Source organism: Tigriopus californicus, chromosome 9, assembly GCF_007210705.1.
Source record: "Tigriopus californicus strain San Diego chromosome 9, Tcal_SD_v2.1, whole genome shotgun sequence".
NCBI lineage: Eukaryota > Metazoa > Arthropoda > Copepoda > Harpacticoida > Harpacticidae > Tigriopus > Tigriopus californicus.
Genome location: NC_081448.1, coordinates 7,306,854 through 7,324,905, shown reverse-complemented (window position 1 = coordinate 7,324,905; position 18,052 = coordinate 7,306,854). Strand labels below are relative to the sequence as shown.

General features: G+C 44.0%; 2 protein-coding genes across 2 annotated transcripts; both read left to right on the top strand.

Annotated features, from left to right (window-relative positions):
• The first annotated feature begins 7,146 nt into the window (after nt 1–7,146).
• LOC131886337 (N-alpha-acetyltransferase 25, NatB auxiliary subunit-like) lies at nt 7,147–17,006 on the top strand. The gene is made up of 12 exons (XM_059234627.1): nt 7,147–8,049; nt 8,300–8,524; nt 9,886–10,220; nt 10,309–10,475; nt 10,562–10,785; nt 10,865–11,037; nt 11,096–11,423; nt 11,506–11,675; nt 13,828–14,102; nt 14,505–15,108; nt 15,180–15,344; nt 16,238–17,006. Exons 1-12 carry the CDS (start codon nt 7,986–7,988, stop codon nt 16,700–16,702), a joined length of 3,195 nt encoding a protein of 1,064 aa, XP_059090610.1. The 5' UTR covers nt 7,147–7,985; the 3' UTR covers nt 16,703–17,006.
• On the top strand, nt 11,783–13,821 carry LOC131886338 (iduronate 2-sulfatase-like). Its single transcript, XM_059234628.1, has one exon. The coding sequence runs from the start codon at nt 12,033–12,035 to the stop codon at nt 13,782–13,784; it is 1,752 nt and encodes a 583-aa protein (XP_059090611.1). The 5' UTR covers nt 11,783–12,032; the 3' UTR covers nt 13,785–13,821.
• Nucleotides 17,007–18,052: the final 1,046 nt, after the last annotated feature.

The following is an 18,052-nucleotide window of genomic DNA, read 5'->3' as shown; positions in this document are numbered from 1 at the left end:
GTCACGGAGACCCTTTTATTGCCAGGGACATACAAGAGAAGTAAAGGCGCGTGGAATGTTAGGCATGAGAGAGTTTTTGCGCCGCGGATTTGGGATAAGAAAAATCCCCAGATTTCTTCGAACAAAGAGAAAGAAAGCAGAATTCCTATTTCGTTGATTAGATTAGTCTCTGATGCCATTCAATTAGAGTATCGGAGAATTCGAGCAAGCAAAAAACCTGGGCATCATTATCAGTATTATGATGATCTTCTGATATGATCCTCTGTTCCCATCTGTCGGAAGTTTGAGATCTAGGGTGCGCTGACATTTATTGTTAATCTACAGTGATATTAAGAAACAACAATCTGTCAATGGCAGGTGATATTGCAATTGCTTAGCCAATTCCCATCATTCCTCAAGCCCACACTATACTTTAAGTTGGCTAATGACAAAAAACAACAGATTCAATAAATTCCTTGATTTTTTTTAACCATCTTGAGCCTGGCAGAAAGCTATTGGAGTGAAGAATGTCCAAGTGCGAATGCCAGTCCATTTCTATTCCATGGTTATAGAAATGGGGAAATGATTTAATTTACAACAATAGGGCCCTTCTTGCTTGCTTTTCTGAGCAATGCTTTGTTCGCTGATTTTGATCAAAATTTGTGCGCATTTGCAAGCTACTGTAGTAAGCCGAAATGTTTATTTCTGTACCTTTTCTTCATTTCAATATACAAGATTGATTAGAGCCCTCCCTGAAATCAATTGTGTTTTCCATACACCACTCAAACAAGCAAATATTTTTCAACATGGCGCTTCTGTTGTACCACCCTTTTATGAGGGATTACTTAAGGAGTTCTTCGTCCATGGAGAGCACCGGGCACACCCATCCCATACCTTGCCAAGAAGAGGCACGAAAGCCGGAGCATTAGTTTTAGTTCCTCTGCAACCAGGTCATCTCTGAGATCTTGGAGAAGGCCAATTACATAGGGTAGTGATTGTGTTCAAGTCCAACAATGCGTAACCACACAAGTCAAAGAAAGACCATGCTAAAACTCCTCTGTAAGACAACTGTGTAGAGTTCGGGAACCTCGAAACCTGGACCTCCAACTCACTTGACCTCAACCTATAGGCTAATTCTTAAAAAGGGAGTTGGAGTAGGAGGTGTCCTCGACCTGCCCCAATAGCGTCAAGGCCTTGAAGGCCTCTATTATGAAGCTTCAGAAGCTTGATCAAGGGAGTGGCTGGACGTCCCGCGCGAACTAGATCGAGGGTCACATCCAGACGTCCCTGTTTTATGAATGGCAATCGTTGTTTGTGGCTATTTGGAAATAACTAAAGACTTAGGTCTACCAGCCTTGACTTCAAGGTATTTCAAGACGCCTACCTGCTCATTTCGTCGATTTGTGTGTTGTTGAAAATGGTGTAAATTTGCATGATCGGCCCTGTAATGTAGGAAATCCCCAGAAATATTCTAACATGGTCTATGTACATAAATTCTTCTCTTTTTACCATCAAGTCATTTATGGTGTTCATTTAAACCATAATTGCTTTACGCAATTGATTAACCTTCCAACCATAAAAATTTAAGAAGTGTCAAGTTATATAGAGAGGTCTATTTGGTAACTTCAGATTCAACAGATTAGAGATCCAGTCTTTTTCATCAACTTCTTGGTCAACTTCTTGAAATGGGTCGACAAAATAGTAGTAAGGCCAATCCAAGGGCGGACCATTGAGTAGTATTCACACACAATGATTTCAGACAGTCAGAGCACTGTCACTTCAAATTTAGCCCTTTCGATGTCTCGCAGTTGTCGATTCTTAGTGCAACGATGTGTCCAGGGTAGAGCCGTCCTTGGTAGAGCGGTACTTTTGTTGTATATTTTAAAGCTACTCTTGCTATGGACTCGTCCAATTCCCATTAGTCCTTCGACCAGTTGTACATTGTACATGCACCAATAAACAACTTAACCATTATTCCAGTTCCTGCGTCGCTAAATAGATATGGCACACCTTGGTAGAGACGTCCTTGAACTAGTCAAGGAATTCGTTATTCCTTTGGCAAGTCAAAAACCAAGATGTTCCATCCCAGCTTACATTGCCTGTCAATGCAGCCTCGGACTCGAGTCCTTCAATTCATTAGCCGAAGCGGCAGGCTGTGTTTTCTTTCTCAAAAAACGATTACTGGCTATTTCAGGGTTTCTGGATTCAAAACGCCCATGCATCATAATTCCATATTGTTGACAAAGAATCAAACTTTTAGGGGCCAAGGTTTCAGGTAGAGATTTAAAAATGTGAGACAATAAAATTTGTATAAGCGACATGAATTGTAGTTTCAGATCGTGGGCTCTTGGTGAACTTGTGCTTTGATTTATGTGGTATCAGCCATGATGGTCCAAAGCTACATTCTGACGCCCCAGCTCATTGGAATAGCGGATCTTCACTTTCCAAACGATTCATAAGACTCTAAAGCTATTGTTAGAGCATGGCATTGAAAATCAATCATCTTACAATATAGAAGACAACGAATTCAACGAAGCGTTGAATAATTCAAAATAAAACTTTATATGTAAAACAGGTATCTTGTTTAGATTTGCTCGTAGTTGTACATAAAACGCATTGTTCTGAGGTTGAGCGGCTTTTTCCCGTCCAATTAATGGAAGGTCCATGGACAAGTTGAACATTTGTTAAAATGCAATCACTTAGGAGGGATTATAACAAGTTTAAATGGAATCGATGGCCAGCTGCGAGCCAACCATTTTCCATAATTTCATTGCAGGTGTGTGTGCATAGAGTGGAATCGCTTCATGTCGATCGCTCACTAGGCCAGTCGTCTCTTAATCTCCCTCGGAAAAAAATGAAATGATAGATCCTCGAAAAACGAGAAGCATTTTAAATTTTGGAATCATCGGATGGTTTACTGCAGGGTACGGTATATGACTTGCCAGGCTCTAAAAAGCCAATGGACCAGTGGTGTTTCCCCGAAAGGCGGACCGATTTGCATGGAGCTTGGAACGCGCTCCAATATTGGCGTTGGGTCTGGTTGGCCTTCACTTGATTTCATTTTCATGAGCCCACCAAAGGATGCTCGTCTCACTTTAGGTTCCGGCCTCCTGGTGTGAGCGGAACAGTTTTCAACCACCACCAGATATACACCTGCGCTCTTCCAATTTAGTAGAGAGGGGCTTCTCCACTAAATTCGTATTACGAGCTCAAGTAGGGTTCACTTGATCGTGAAAGAGCTCCGCGGGGAAGAGTAAAGTGAGTAATAGTGGTAGCGGTGCTTATGGCAAGCTCCCCAACCACTAAACTCTCGAAGTCGAGAGCTCATTATTTGAGAGAGCTCTGAAACTCAATGACGAGAAGAGATTGAACGGCCAAGCTAGCGTAAGGATTCGGAATCCCTGGATGGATCCTCTTCGTGGTGAACGGGCGGGCGGTGGAGAATCACGGGTGTTCCCTTTAAACGCCCAAACAAATGGAGGCTACCACCTCATGCACCCACAGACACATCCATGGACTCGTGGACTCGGCAAGAATGGGATCTACGTCTACGAGTTTGTGTAATTTGTGTTCGCATTGGTAAGTGAGGGGAAACAAGACCAGGCAGGAAGGAAAGAAGGAAGATGTAATGAGGTCGTTCGTTTCCTGGCGCAGTCGGCTCCTCTGATACCCGTTTGCCTAACGTGAGTAAGCGCAGCCCGTTTGCGGTAGAAAGAGGACAGTGGTGCCAGCTTAGGGGTCTTTGACACGCTCACAACTTGGCTCATTCGAGCAAATGATGCGATTGAAGATTACACGCTGATTGTCAAACATGGCTTAAATCTTCCACACAATACATCATAAACACAGCTCAAAGATGGCTTCTGAGGGAGTCAAATCAGATCCGACATGAACTTTCTTCAATTCATTGGAGTTGGCCTTTAAATTTTTCATTTAAGTGGATGTGCATGATCGTTTTATGATTAAGACCAGAGGGAATGATTGCCATTCTCCTGCATTTTGAGAACAAGCGTTCAATTTGTGATCAAATTGCTACCGATGATCTTTTAAATAGGAATGGGGAGTATCCGTCAATGTTCGACTTCTTGAATTCAATTTTCGTTTTGGTCCTGTTTGAAAGGTTTTGGGTGGTGCGACATCAAAACACATACAGTATTCGAACAAGGTATTAACGGAAATCATGAGTATCTAGCAATCACTCACTTACTGCCGTCCATGTCAGCTGAAGTATCTCGCTAGCTCTATTCTTCTTATCCGAACTTCATGTCTTACCAAAGTGTACCCAATACTTGATTGAATCCACCCTATACAGGCAGGTGACAATGAGTAACTCTCTTTCTCCGTCAAACTAAGTTGATTTTCTCCACGTGAGTTGGCCTTCATGTGGTAAAGAATAAGCATTTTGATCTTCGACGATGTTGAATGTCAGAGTCAGAAGTGTTTGGCTCTCAAAGCTCAGCCCCTCCAGAGGGTACAGAATGAGTGAGCTCTCTCCTGTTTTTTTCCAAAAGTAAATAATAACATGTGATTGATTCATTGTAATTTCAATCATAATCATAAGACTGTTAATTTTGTTTTGACGTGCTTTAATCTACCAACGAATTAGAGTTGGCAGATCTGACCAGCCCTTGAATTAAGGGTTGATCAGGCATTTTGATCAAAAAGTTACCTAAGTCTGACTTAAAAGATGCTATCGGATCAACACCTTTACACTCCCTAAGAATATTTGAAGGGAGCAAAATGAACAATGAAGGAGCCCGCGAAAAAAGATGGGTAGACTTCATAGTTCTAACTAGACTATTTCACGAGTCCTTGAAGGTGCTCTCAAAACGTACGTTAACTTCGTTAAGCCTCTGTGGTTTCTGCCATTGACCCTAAAACCTGAGATAGGACATAGCTCATGAATGCTTTTGAAAACGTACGTAAGGTTTTCAAATTCTCTTGGTCCAGATGGTGTGACATCTCAGTTTCTGATGAAATGCTCACTGGTTCTTGCTCGATCCTGTTTTCTCGTACTTGATGCGTTGCATCTTCACTAAAATTCGCTCTCGTTGTTCAATTTTTTAAAGGGTGAGATAAGTCGCTTCCCAGTAACTATAGGCCGATTTCTCTCATTTCGAATAATGCGAAGGTGTTTGAGAAGATCATGAAGTCCAAACTTTTGAAATTCTTGATATCCATGATGAAGTCATTCCGCCAAGCCAATACGGGTACCGAGTACATTTTAGCACGGTTACCCAAATTGATTGAGCATCTAGAGCAGGTCATTGAGGGACTGGAAAGACATGAGTCAGGTGATGTTGTCTATCTTGATTTTGCCAAGGCCTTTGATAAAGTAGATCATGGCCTTTCGTTGAATAGACTTCGTGACATTGGGATCCAGGGCAAGGTTCTCAATTGGATAAGAAGCTTCATTCATGATAGGAAGCAAATTGTTAAGATCGAGGGATTCCGTAGTGACATTCATGATGTTAAATCAGGTGTTCCCCAGGGTCCCATCCTAAGGCCTCACCTTTTCATAATATTCGTTGCCCCGCTTCAAAAGCTTTGTATTACTGCCAGTCCCTCGTCTAATGCTGACGATACAAAGTTAGTTTTTGGTAGGAATGGCCAAGATTCCACTAGTCTTGCAAAGGACCTAGACCGAATCAATTCTTGGGTAATTGAGAGTAATATGGCACTGAATGGAATGAAATTCTGCTCAATAACCTTTGGCTCAACTCCTTTAAATACTCCACTCGTAGATAATGGAGGTAAAGTTATCGAGCAGGTCTCATCTATAAAAGATATAGGTGTAGTCCTCCAAAATAATGGAAATTTCGATGAGCATATGCAATTGAAGGTGGGTAAAGCTTTTCAAATGTGTGGTGGGATATATTGCACGTTCAAGTCCAGACATAATATTACGATGCTAACTCTATAAAAGTCGATTGTCCAGCCACATCTTGAATATGCCTCGCCCATTTGGGCTCAGCATGGGGTTCATTGGGTTCAGCATGTTTGAAAAAGGTTGAGCAGGTCGAAATATATGTTTCCTGGAACATATAAGGTATGAGAGAGCTCTGGCATTGGGAGAGGCTAGAAAAGTTGGGACTGTACTGTGTTCAGAGAAGGTACGAAAGATACTGTACGTCTTCAAAAGCATCCATGAGCTTTGTCCCAACCCAGGATTTAGGATCAATTCTAGTGACCGTAGGGGCTTTGATGTGTAATCTGAACAACATGTCAATCCCGCATTAGTAAAGGCGCCCCAAATTTCAGAAAAGAAGAAAGTGTTAGAAATATTTACGGTCTAAAAGGCCATTATGAGTGAGAATGAAATTTTAATTCATTTGCACATAAGGCTAATTGTAGCGACTGTAGAGGCTTAATGTGCGTTTTGGAAGCACCTTCAAGCCCTCGAGAATCCAGGCTAGTTCGAACAATGAAGTCCACTTCTCTTCTTTCGTTGGCTCCTTCATTTTGTTTCATTTGTTCGTTATAATATTGGTAAGGAATGCGTAGGCCTTGTTGATCCGGTTGCATCTTTCAAGTCAGACTTGAACAATTTTTCAGATAGCATTCCATATCAACCCTGCATTCAAGCACTAGCTCGGTCAAAAGACAACATTAGGTTCCAGAAGAAAATACTATAACATCTGTATCAATTGAAACCGTGTCCCTATGAAAAAAAATCTATTTCTTTTTGTCACTGCGCATTCGAAAGGTGACGTTTGAGCGGAGAGGGGAAAAAACTATACTGGTGATCGCCTCCTCGACGAAGAAAGGTTTCGCGATTATAATGTATAACGTTCCGTCTGGCCGGCTAACCTTGACTGCTTTGGTTGGGAGAACTTATATGATGATTATAAAAATGATTTATACATTATTGTATGATCTGGTTGAGTCTGATCTGGTGCAGTAGCCACGGGAGGCTCGTGCAACCCTCTCTTTATCCACATATTCCATCCAATCTAGCACGAGAATTCAAGCAGCGCCATACTTCTCATGGCGGCCAGAATCGAAAACTAAGGCTAATATCACTGATCTACCTACCTCGTTCCTAGACTGTTGGATTTTGTCCGAGGCTAAGAAGCCCTGAAGCTTTAAATGGTAGCGCAAAATTAGATTGGCTGAAAGATTTTTAGTATAAAGCGAAGTCGGCCATGTTTTGATTATGTTAGTTACGCTCTTTACGTGTCTTGAAAGGTGGGCCTGGGTTGGCTGGATTATCCCATTCAATTATAGGTCAGTGCCATCAGATGGCATCAGCTGCGCGCTACATGCTTGCCAGCCTCGCCGCTGTGTGACTGTTTGTCTGCATCTGGTGGCCGACGTGAGACCGACACACGCCACTCCCGGATCATCAGCCTTCCCCCCACCTGCCCCAGTCACCTAGACCCGTTTTCAAGCCCACGTGAACCAGCCTCGATTCAGTCCGAAGAGTCTACGGTCCGGCTCAACCGTTGTCAGTCCGAAGAGTCTACGCCTTTGACCCGGCCTTTGATCCGGCCTTTGATCCCATCAGGGCTCTATTCGCTGGATTGGGCCCCTCATCGCCGGACACAGTATTTCAAATTGTCTAGCCGTTTAGGCCAGCCTTCATGGCTTGACGGACGTCCTTCTGTGTCCATCCCTCCGGTTTGCGCCCACCCCCTCGTAACCCCGCCTAAGCCAGGGCCGATTTGGGGTCAGCCGCTGGTGTCGGGGCTTGTCGGGGCGTCGAGGACGCGATCGGTCTGGTCTCCTCCACCAACTGGGTCAAGAGGGTACACGGCCATTCAGGCCATTCAGACTAGTCAGACTAGTCAGACTAGCGGGGGTCCGGCCAAGGAAAGCGTGAGTGAAGCGTGAGCGGCCCAACAACATCCTGACCTGCCCCAATCCCATCATTGACTGAAAGGTCCGTGCACGGGGGCGTGCCCGGGGTGGGTGAACCGGTCCTGGACCCACGCACGAACTGAGGGTCTGCCTTCCTCCTTGATTGATAGCAGCTGGCATTTCACTAACCGGTTGGCCAATCCACCATGGCCAAAAATCACAATTCGGCGGCCTCGGCCGTGGGCGAACGCCGTCTACGTCCCATTTACGGTAAGCCGCAGTTAACGTTATTCTCCACCGATTCGTTGGCGGTGCTACTTTTTTAAACTTAACCGAATCAAACCTAACGTAACCTGATCCTGATATTGCTAACTCTTCAAGTCTCTATCTAAACGTTTGAACATATGGCCACAAATTTAAAAGAGTAGCACCGCCTTCTAATCGGTGGTGAATAACGGACGTTTATCCTGACTGACTGACTGAGTCCGAAGTGCGTTTTGTCTACTGCTCGCCATTTCAGATTGGTTGGACCACGGCAACAACAAACGCGCTTGGCAGGAAGCTGAGAAGGTGCTCAAAAAGCAGCCAGACTTTCCTTGCGGACGGGCCCTGTTGGCCTTGGCCTTGGTTCGCCTCGGCCGTGATGTCGAAGCCCAACGCGTCCTCCGTGACCTGGCTCATACCGGACCCACAGAAGATGCCACCCTACAGGCCATGACCATCGCTTATCGAGAACTTGAGTCGGGTAAGTTCGGAGTGACATAGCCCGTGGTTCTAATTGCCGGCCCCTAGGAATAGCTCAGTTGCGTAGAATTATCCGCCAAGCTTTATTTGAAAACCAGGGGGATTGTGAACGTTTCTAAGTATTATTGTACAACACAAATCAGCATTTAATATTCATTGATACAACCTGAGCCAGCCAATAGAGCTGTTCATCGGATCCGACTTTTCGATTGAACGAAAATCTCGGAATTGGATCAGATTGCCCATCTTATACGGATCCGATTAAGGAACAGATAAGTCGGATTCAATCGGTACTGAGACCCAAGTCAGTTATGTTAATGCTCTCTGGTTTTTTGAAAATATTCGGATTTGGATCGAAATAAAGTCGGATTAATAATTTTAAAAAAATCTGATTTGGGTCCGTTTAAGCGACATTTTTTCGGATTCGGATAAGGAACAACCAGGATTGGCAAATGGGTTAATCCCAGAGCGTTTTTTGAGGGGAAGGATTAATGGGCGGGTTGGACAGTTTTTTTTTGCTTGATGAGTTTAATTGGGTTTCTTAATTGGACGGGTTTTATTAATTTTTCATCAAATGTCAAAGCTAGACTTTTTTATTTCTTTTCTTTTTTTCTTTTGGGACAAAGACAACTAAACTGTCATTAAAAAAAACTACTCCATAACCATTACTTTTTAAAAAAGTAACGCCATACCAATACAGGTATTTTGGAGGGGAGAATGAGACGAACTTGTCTCATTTCAGAATTAAAGAGGCGAAATGTTCAATAGCAGCACTTAAAAGTTTTTGATAGTCGCCCCGCTGATTTGGGATTAGTGCATTAGTCAGAGAACTGCAGCAAATAAGCCACTGTATTTGACACGCAATATTAAAAAAAAACCTTGCAGGAAACCCAAAATCTACCTTTAGAACATTATGGATTGAACACCACAAAGGAAGAGTTTCCTACCATTTAGACCATGAAATCAAGATATTGCTCTTCCAGTTTCATTATCAATCAAATTACAGCCAAAGAAAGAGGAAGGTCATCGGAAAATAAGGGGAAAGTTGACAAGGATTAAGCGCCTTGGCCGTACAGCAGGGAAAAAGTTGACAAGGATTAAGAACATTTTATCAAAAAATGTTGTTGAAGTATTGAACACCCATAAGGCCTCTAACCAAATACTTTCATGTACATGCTTGAAGACGTCCTCGATCGCCTTAATTTTCATGTCAATTGTCATTTTCAAAATCGTGTGTCTCCTCGATCCGTTCAAGTAAAGCTTTACCGACGTATCCCATGGCCAGATCTATTGCGCCCCTGGCCGAGCCTGATTATCCTGATGAAAGCGCAGCTAACGAACGCCTTTCTGCATTTGTTTTAGTGGCTGACATTTGTCGCATGTACGAGATCGCCACACAGAAAGAGCCCAACAATGAAGATCTGCTCTCGCACTTGTTCATGTCCTACGTGCGCGTATCCGATTATAAGAAGCAACAACGCACCGCTCTTCAGTTATTCAAGGTTCAGCCCAAGAACCCGTACTACTTCTGGGCCGTCATGTCGGTGGTGCTTCAGGCCTCGGCCGATCCTCAGGGCACCACGGCCCAAACTCTAATGTTCCCTTTGGCTGAGCGGATGATCAAAAAGATGCACGAAGAGAACAAACTGAACCGCGAGCAAGAGACCCACTTGTTCTTGCTCGTGCTCGAGCTCCAGGTAAACTTTAAAAGTCAATTGGTTTGTATGCCTCGAGTGGGATTGGAAGATTTCATCCCTGGATGTCATGCATATCGTGCTTTTCTAGGACAAATATGCCGAGGCTTTGGAAATCTTGGAAAGTCCCTTGGGCAAGGCACTCAACGAGAGCACGTCTTACCTTCATTTCTTCAACTTCAAAAAACTCGAGTATCTGAAGGCCTTGAAACGCTGGCCGGACATTAATCGATTAGCTCAAACCATTCTGGTTTCTTTGTAAGTTCCCCCGCACCGACACATCGTAGGGATTTGACCGGGAAATAACCGCTCATTGACCATGTTTTCTCTTTTCCAACTGTCAGACCGGACCAATGGAATGTTTACGTGGACTTGGTCGAGTCCGTGTTCGAGTTGGAAGCCTTGGGCACACTCAACACGTCTCTAGATATCATCTCTAATGTGGATCTCTTATTCAAGTACTTACGCACTATCCAATCCTCGGACATACGCAGCCGTGGGCCGTTTCTAGCCGAGATGGAGGTGCAATTGAGGATGATTCAACGAGAGCCCACACGCCCTGAACTAAGTAAGATCAGCCATTGAGGGCACCATTGATGAGATTTGATCGACTAACTGTTTCGATTCGATTCTCTCGATGCTCCCAGTGACCGGACTACAAACATTGCTCTATCACTACTTCGACACATTTTCCTCGCGTGGGTGTTGCTTCTCGGATATGCGGCCTTACCTCGAGCATCTGAGTCAACAGGAAGCCGACATCTTGATACCTGCTCTCAAACTGCTCTCTTTGGTGCCACCGCAGGAAACTTTCATACCGGTTAGTCGCCACCGGACGGTTGGTACTGAACATCAATTGTGACGATCTTTATTCTCAGATGGGAGCTGTGACACGGTTGGTAAGCTGCTATCAAGTCCTACGCTTTTGTGAGGCCACCCGCCCCATTTCCATGGACGAACACGTAGATTTGTTGGTGAGTCAATTCAACTTGTGCCAAGGTGCAGTTCTCGATGTGGCCCCCACCGAATCTCGACCACCGGATATGTTCATGGTTATGGCTGCCCATCAATTGTGGTCTGAATGGCGAAACACAGGCCAGGATCGATGGTTTCTTAAGGCCATCACGCTTCTCGAGTTTGCTCTCCAATTTAGTCCGAACAATTTCCATATCCGCCTGGTGCTGATCAAACTGTACAATGAAGCCGGTAAGTGTTCAATATCATTTATTACTGTTAACCTTGGCTTGACGCACACAATTGATGGATTTTTCTTTCCTCTATCCTTCAGGGGCCGTGGGATGCGCTTTTAACGCTTACAATGGTTTAGAGCTCAAGCACATTCAATTGGACTCAATGGGTTATTTGATCATTCGGGCACTCCAGATTTGTGGTCACTTCGAATCTACCTTCTCTTTGGTGGGAAGCACTCTCAGATTCTTCAACAGTAATCAGAAGGATGTAAGTTCACATACACCAAGCTAACATCCAATCCAAGATGTCGAATTCCGATCACTGATCAATTCATAATCTCCTCGCTTACTTACTTACTATTAATCAGGGCTTGGAAAAGAGAGCAAAATAGCATTTTGGCTGAAAATCATGGGAAAGCATTATTTGGTTAACAAGTAAATTCAGAGGTCTTTGTCTAGGTTAATTGATCAGTAACCTTGGGTCACCGGTTTACAATACTGACTGGTTAGAATTTCGACTCATTTGTCAATTTGTCATCGACAAGTGTTCGAAGTAGTTGCTGTTGCCCTACGTGCTGTACAATTTTGCAAGTGTTGTTAAAACCAAGGCATCATCGCCACCATCATGCTCTTCTATATGCCTGGGAAGGTTTCAAACTTAATTTTTATTTTAAGCATTGCAATGCTGGTTCTTATGAGAATGGTCCATTTTCAATACTCATATTCGGGTATGAAATTCCCATTTCATCGTCCCGTGTTGACAGTGAGCAACAGCAACCCCATTCTCAAGCCAAGGGTACCCCTGAACGTGCTTTGGATCATATTTGATGATTTAAGGCCGGCTTTGGGTGTGTTAGGCGATCCTATTGCGCTCACTCCCCATTTGGACCAGTTGGGTGAGAAATCTACCGTCTTTACTGAAGCATTCTGTCAATATCCGTTATGTGGACCCAGTCGTATATCGGTGCTCACCTCTCGTCGGCCAGACACTTTATTATCCTACTTCAACGGTTATCCGATCAATCAAACCGGAACATTCGTCACCTTTCCCCAGTACTTCAAAGAGCACGGTGTGGTCACGGCCAGTTTTGGGAAGGTGTTTCACGTAGAGGACGACATTCTATTCGATTGGGACCGGGTCTGGAGTTCGAAGCCGTGGTTTCCGTCACAGAACCATTCGAGTGTGGAATCCGAGTGCAGTCGGGCTCAAGGTCAAGCCCAGTTCAAATTGATGTGCCCAGTGGACTTGTCGACCCACCCCTCTGCCTTCTTCGCCGACAACGAATTAGTGAGGAAAGTGTCGGAGTTCTTCCGAAACTGGGCCGAGACTGCTCGATCCAATCGGGATCAAAGCTTCTTCGCGGCTGTGGGCATGCACTTGCCCCACGTGCCATTCAAGTTCCCAGAACCTTATTTAAGTGCATATCCGTTGGAGCGAGTGAAACCCATGCCCGATGTGGAGAACGTTGATTTCTCGCCCGAGATTCGTCAATACACTCGGCGACTGTTCCGGAAATGGAACTTCTTGGGCAAGAACCTGGACCCTTCTCGCTTCAATGACCGTTTCAGACACCAATTCAAGCAACATTATTATGCGGCAGTTAGTTTCGTGGACCGGCAAATTGGGACACTGTTGAAGTCCCTCGTGGCCGCGGGTCTGGATGAGAACACCATCATTTGCTTGACGTCGGATCATGGATTCGCTCTAGGTGAGCATGGCCTCATTGGGAAGCAGTACATCTACGATGTCACTACCCGAGTGCCTTGGATGATTCGACACCCAAGTGCCAGTGGATCCCTCCGGAACTTTTCCATCGTCCCTCTCGAGCAACTTCATAGGGTTGCTTCGCAAACTCGTCGCCGACCACTAAAGAGCGTCGCTCAACCTGTGGAGTCCTTGGACATTTTTCCAACTTTAGCGGATCTGGCCGGAATCCCTGCCCCACCACGATGTCCGGTTTTCAATGGGATGCTCTCGCGAAAGCAACCGCTTTGTGTGGAAGGCACGTCTCAAGCCCAAGAAGTTCTCGATCATTCGTATCCTAATCCAAGGGTCACCAATCGAAGCCTTCGAGTGGCTTATTCTTTGACCACCCAAGGGCAGCTTATGGGTCGACAAAAACGAAATATTTCAATGATCATGTATAGCGCAAGAGATCACCAATATCGTTACATCGAGAGTTTTGCTTTTAATCTGTCCTCGTATTCACCCTTGTTCAAACAAAGTCTTCACAGGGAATTATTTGATCATGTGAACGATCCAGATGAGCTTCACAATATAACGGGCTTGTCAAAGTACAAAGAAGTAGTTGACTACTTCTCCAAACAAATTCGGTCCTATTTTGATGTCAAAAACACTTCAAACCACCACCCTTAATGGAACTTGTACTTAATGTTCTTGTTGTACTCTTGTATTGCAGATTGTCGACCATATTATTTCGGCGTATCGATTTGGCTCCTTCGATAAGATCCGGGAATTTGTGAAGCTTCGTGATCGTTTAGCCAATTCTCAACACAACTTGAGTCTCAAAACGGAACGAATCTTGTTGGATCTACTCACCGAGACCACAAAACATGCTCAAACTGTTCAAATGATGTCGTATCTCGAAGTGGATCCCAATCAGGATGAGATTCCATGGGAAAAACTCGTTGACAACCGTGATTTCCAAGTGTCTGTCTCTTGGGAAAAGTCAGAGTAAGGGCAGCTTTACACTACGATGGAAAACCAGGATTGAATCCGGTTTGAGGATGGAAGTAGGACTAGTGGTGGGGCGAGTCCAGACTCGAGTCCGAGTCATTTCTAAAAGACTCATGTCCGTATTTGTGAAAAAAATATCTCATTCTTTTCTTTGGTTTAAATTTCGCAATATGAGGCTTTTTGTTCGACTTGAGTACAGTGAAAGACTCGAGTCCTCTGCTGGACTCGCTTGATTCCTACTTCAATCCTCAAACCGGATTCAATCCTGGTTTTCCATCGTTCTGTAAAGCCGCCTTAAGCGCCGTCAGTTATTGTTCGTGCGATTAATTAGTATCAACGTCTCCCGAACCATGAGACAACCATTTTCATCTTCGATTCTTTTAAATCGCCCATTTGCAGAATCTTGAAACCTGAAACGATCAAGACAGACTTCCAGGACGATCAGAACTTCCTCCGCCTCCGCTCCTTGTGCCTTCGTGTGTGCGTGGCTTTGATATACTTATCCGAGGATATCCACCCGGCTCGCGAAATCCTTGGCGAAGAGCCCTCCAATCTCAAAGTCAACCATCCCAATGATACCAGCACCAACGCCAAGCCATCCCAAGTCAAAGCCGAGAAACTGAGTGCCTTGGTCAGGTCGTTGATAGCGCAAATCGAGAGCGTTCTCGAATCCCTTCAGATAGAAGGACCGGCGCCAGTGTTTCTCACGGGTCCATGTCCCACTCGTCTTCATCAGTACGTACTGCAAGGCCATCCTCAGACATTTGTTCGCATGGTCAAGGCCGTGTTGAGCGTGCAAGCCTTCATCTTGGCCCGTCCAGGGAATACCCAGCACGGATCCCACAACCTTCTGGAGGATGAATCCCCACTAATTCGTGCTTTAGCCGTGTTTCGAGACGAGTTTGAGCCCATGGTCGCACGAACGCTCAAAGACTTTCCAGATTTTGCGGTCAGGTGCTTAAATCGCCGTTTGCACTTGGAGAATCTCTACAATGTGATCGAGGTAAAGACTAATTTTGGGCGAGACTTTCAAGTCAAATTTGCTGTCAATGCAATGTCTGGTTTTTACTCTAGAGTGGCAATTTCTGTTGCCTCCTTTGGGGCGTTTGTCATTCGTTGTTGATACCCGTACTGAAGGGAGGAAGTGGTACGTCAGGCAAACGAAGCAAAAAGAAAAAGGAACAGCAACAACCCAAGTCACCTTTATCCTCAGCGTCGATCGACGAAGCTAATGTAGGGGTAAGTGATAACTAGACCTCGAAAAAAAAATTAACTTTTAGCCGAAATATCTATATATAAAAATTGCAAAAAGATCCTTCATCTGAACATGCTGCACAGAAGTAAATGAATAGGTCCCAAACGAGAAACAACAAGCTAAGAAAGAAGCAGATAAGAACCCAAATGACAATAAAAGGGTACAAAAGTCCTGAAATGCGAAAAATAGTATGAAAAAAGTCGGAAAAGTGTCGAGAAAGTGGAAAAATGGCTAACAAGTGACAAAATTGAAAATTTGGATCAAAAACTATATATTTCAGCCAAAAAGTGCAAACTAAGTGATTTTTTTTTTTCAGGTTTTACCTTTTTTTTTCAAAGTCTGGTAATAGCTAATCAGTTGTAATGAGAGCGATGTCACAATTTTGCGAAGAAAGTAGAATGCGTTAAGACTGCTAACCATCGTCACATGAATATGTGTTGTGTTATATTACCATATTAATTTTTCGTGGCATGTACCGGCATGTACATTTTAACTATAAACTCTATAGGATAGGGTCTCTAATTTAAGCTAGTTCTAAACTTGGAGAGAAAATGATTTTCTCTTTGTTTAGAATCCTCAGCTTTTGCTTGCAATTGCCGAAGTTCAAAATTAAGGAAAAATATGTTGGTCAAATCCTGCTTGTTTTCATGGCGAACTATTAATGATGGTATTTTTATGGTCCTGCTGAACGAAACGTGGAGTGCTCTCCAGGAGTTCTCATGTACAGTTCTCGATGTTCTGGAATTTGTGTCGTCGTTGTGCAGTTATTTTGAATTCCAAGAGTACCTTTTTTTTTGTTAAGAAGTCATCAAAATTCAAAAGCAATGCATATATTGTATGCAATGATATATGTTTTGTTTTGTTTTGGTTATTTCAGGAAAATTATCGGCACCAATTCAACACGACTCAACAAAGCCTCGTGGAGGCCATGTCCTCCTTGACCACCTTCACTCACGGCCTCAGACCGACCAACCATAAGGCAGCCGCAGCGGAAGTAGAAGCGGCTGCGGTAGCCACATCCGCCGCCGCCTCGCTAGCTTCGTCCACCGAGCAACTTGCCGAGAACCTGGAAAAGTTGTCTCTGGCGAATAAGGAGGCGATGAAGAATGGCTCCTCAAGCATTGAAGGAACCACCTTCGAAGAGGAGGAGACGCAGGCGGGCGAATTTAACACCAGCCACGGCTCTACCCGCCCTGCGGATGAGCCGCTGCAATATCAAACGTTAAGGGAGTTGCCTCTAGATCTTTGTCAACGCATCGAGGACAGCTATGAAGTGTCTTTCTCTCAATTTGCCGGACTCCTCGAACGGAAAGTGTCCTATTTGCGAGCGTTAACTTTATAACGAAGTGAAATGAGGCCCATTGCGTGCACACTCACTGATCCAATGTCAACCAATGCCATCGCCAGACCCTTCGTCCTCTCCATCCTCTCCATCCATCCAACCATCCATCCATCCATCTATGCAACCATGCATCCATTCATTCATCTCCAGCCATTGGAACACAACAGTTCAAGGCGTCTGGGCTGATTCCTGTTTGACTTGATTATTTGCGACCAATTTGTCATGTCTATTGCTTTAAAATTGGTCAAACGATGAAAAGGAAGATACTAATAGAGAACGAGTACGGTCTTGAATTAGAGTGTGAGTTCAGATAATTAATTGGTTGTGGGAGAATGAGACTTCTTAGCTCGGAAATTTTGGCTCAATACGGTGTGGGAATATCTTTGTACACGCTCTCTGAGCGGGAGAGAGGATCCAGTGGTTTGTTGGAATGCGGCACTTTGTTAAGTTGTGGGGATCGAAATTTAAGAACTATGCATTGGTCATTAGTCGAGTTGGCCTCCGGTCGCCAAATCTTAAGATCGCGTGAATGTGGTAACTTAAAATTCAATTATCAGCTTGTAAGTTTCAAAACATGTCCAAGCCACTGAAGATAATGCGTTAAGAAGTATCCACTAGTATGTTTGAAAGTATATTATGCATGCGCCTTTTGCATCAGTAAACTTAATGCACTGTACGCATGACATTGATACCTCAGAATGATACCCCAGGCATCTTGATCTCAAAAAGTACCCACAAGTGTGCCAACATTTAATATTTTGACTTGACCCAAGCAATAGCTTGGAGGAAACGCGATGAATAGGTCAATTTCACGTCGAGCAGAAATTGCAGAAGTTTGACGGATCGTATGTGCGAAAGAACTGAACAGAGGCCCGGTTATAAAGGCCCAAACGTGAGGACTACATTGAGTAAAGTTATTGATTATGTGGTTGAGATGATGGGTTCCTTATAGATAGGCCTTAGAGGTAAACTTAAGGTTGATGAGAAAAGTTGCTAGGCGAGTTTTTTAAACTCTCATACCTCGGAGTTATGCACGGTGTTCAAAAAGCCCTATCAAGTTTCCAGAGAAATTCCCAAACACAAATTGGCATTTTTCTACCCCAAAAAGTCATAAGGAACAACTTTAACTTTTTTGTTTTATGGAATTCTAGTCCAAATAAAAAACTTACATACCTAAAAACATTATAAAAACAAAATTTTTCAAAAACCTACCCAATGTAAGTTGGGAGCACATTTAGTTAGCTCTTGAATGTAATTTACGATATCATCTATTTCACCGCTACTTAGTTACATCAGATCTAGTGGTCCAAATTTCATCGTTTTTAGCCCGAAAAGGCCCCGGTTATATGT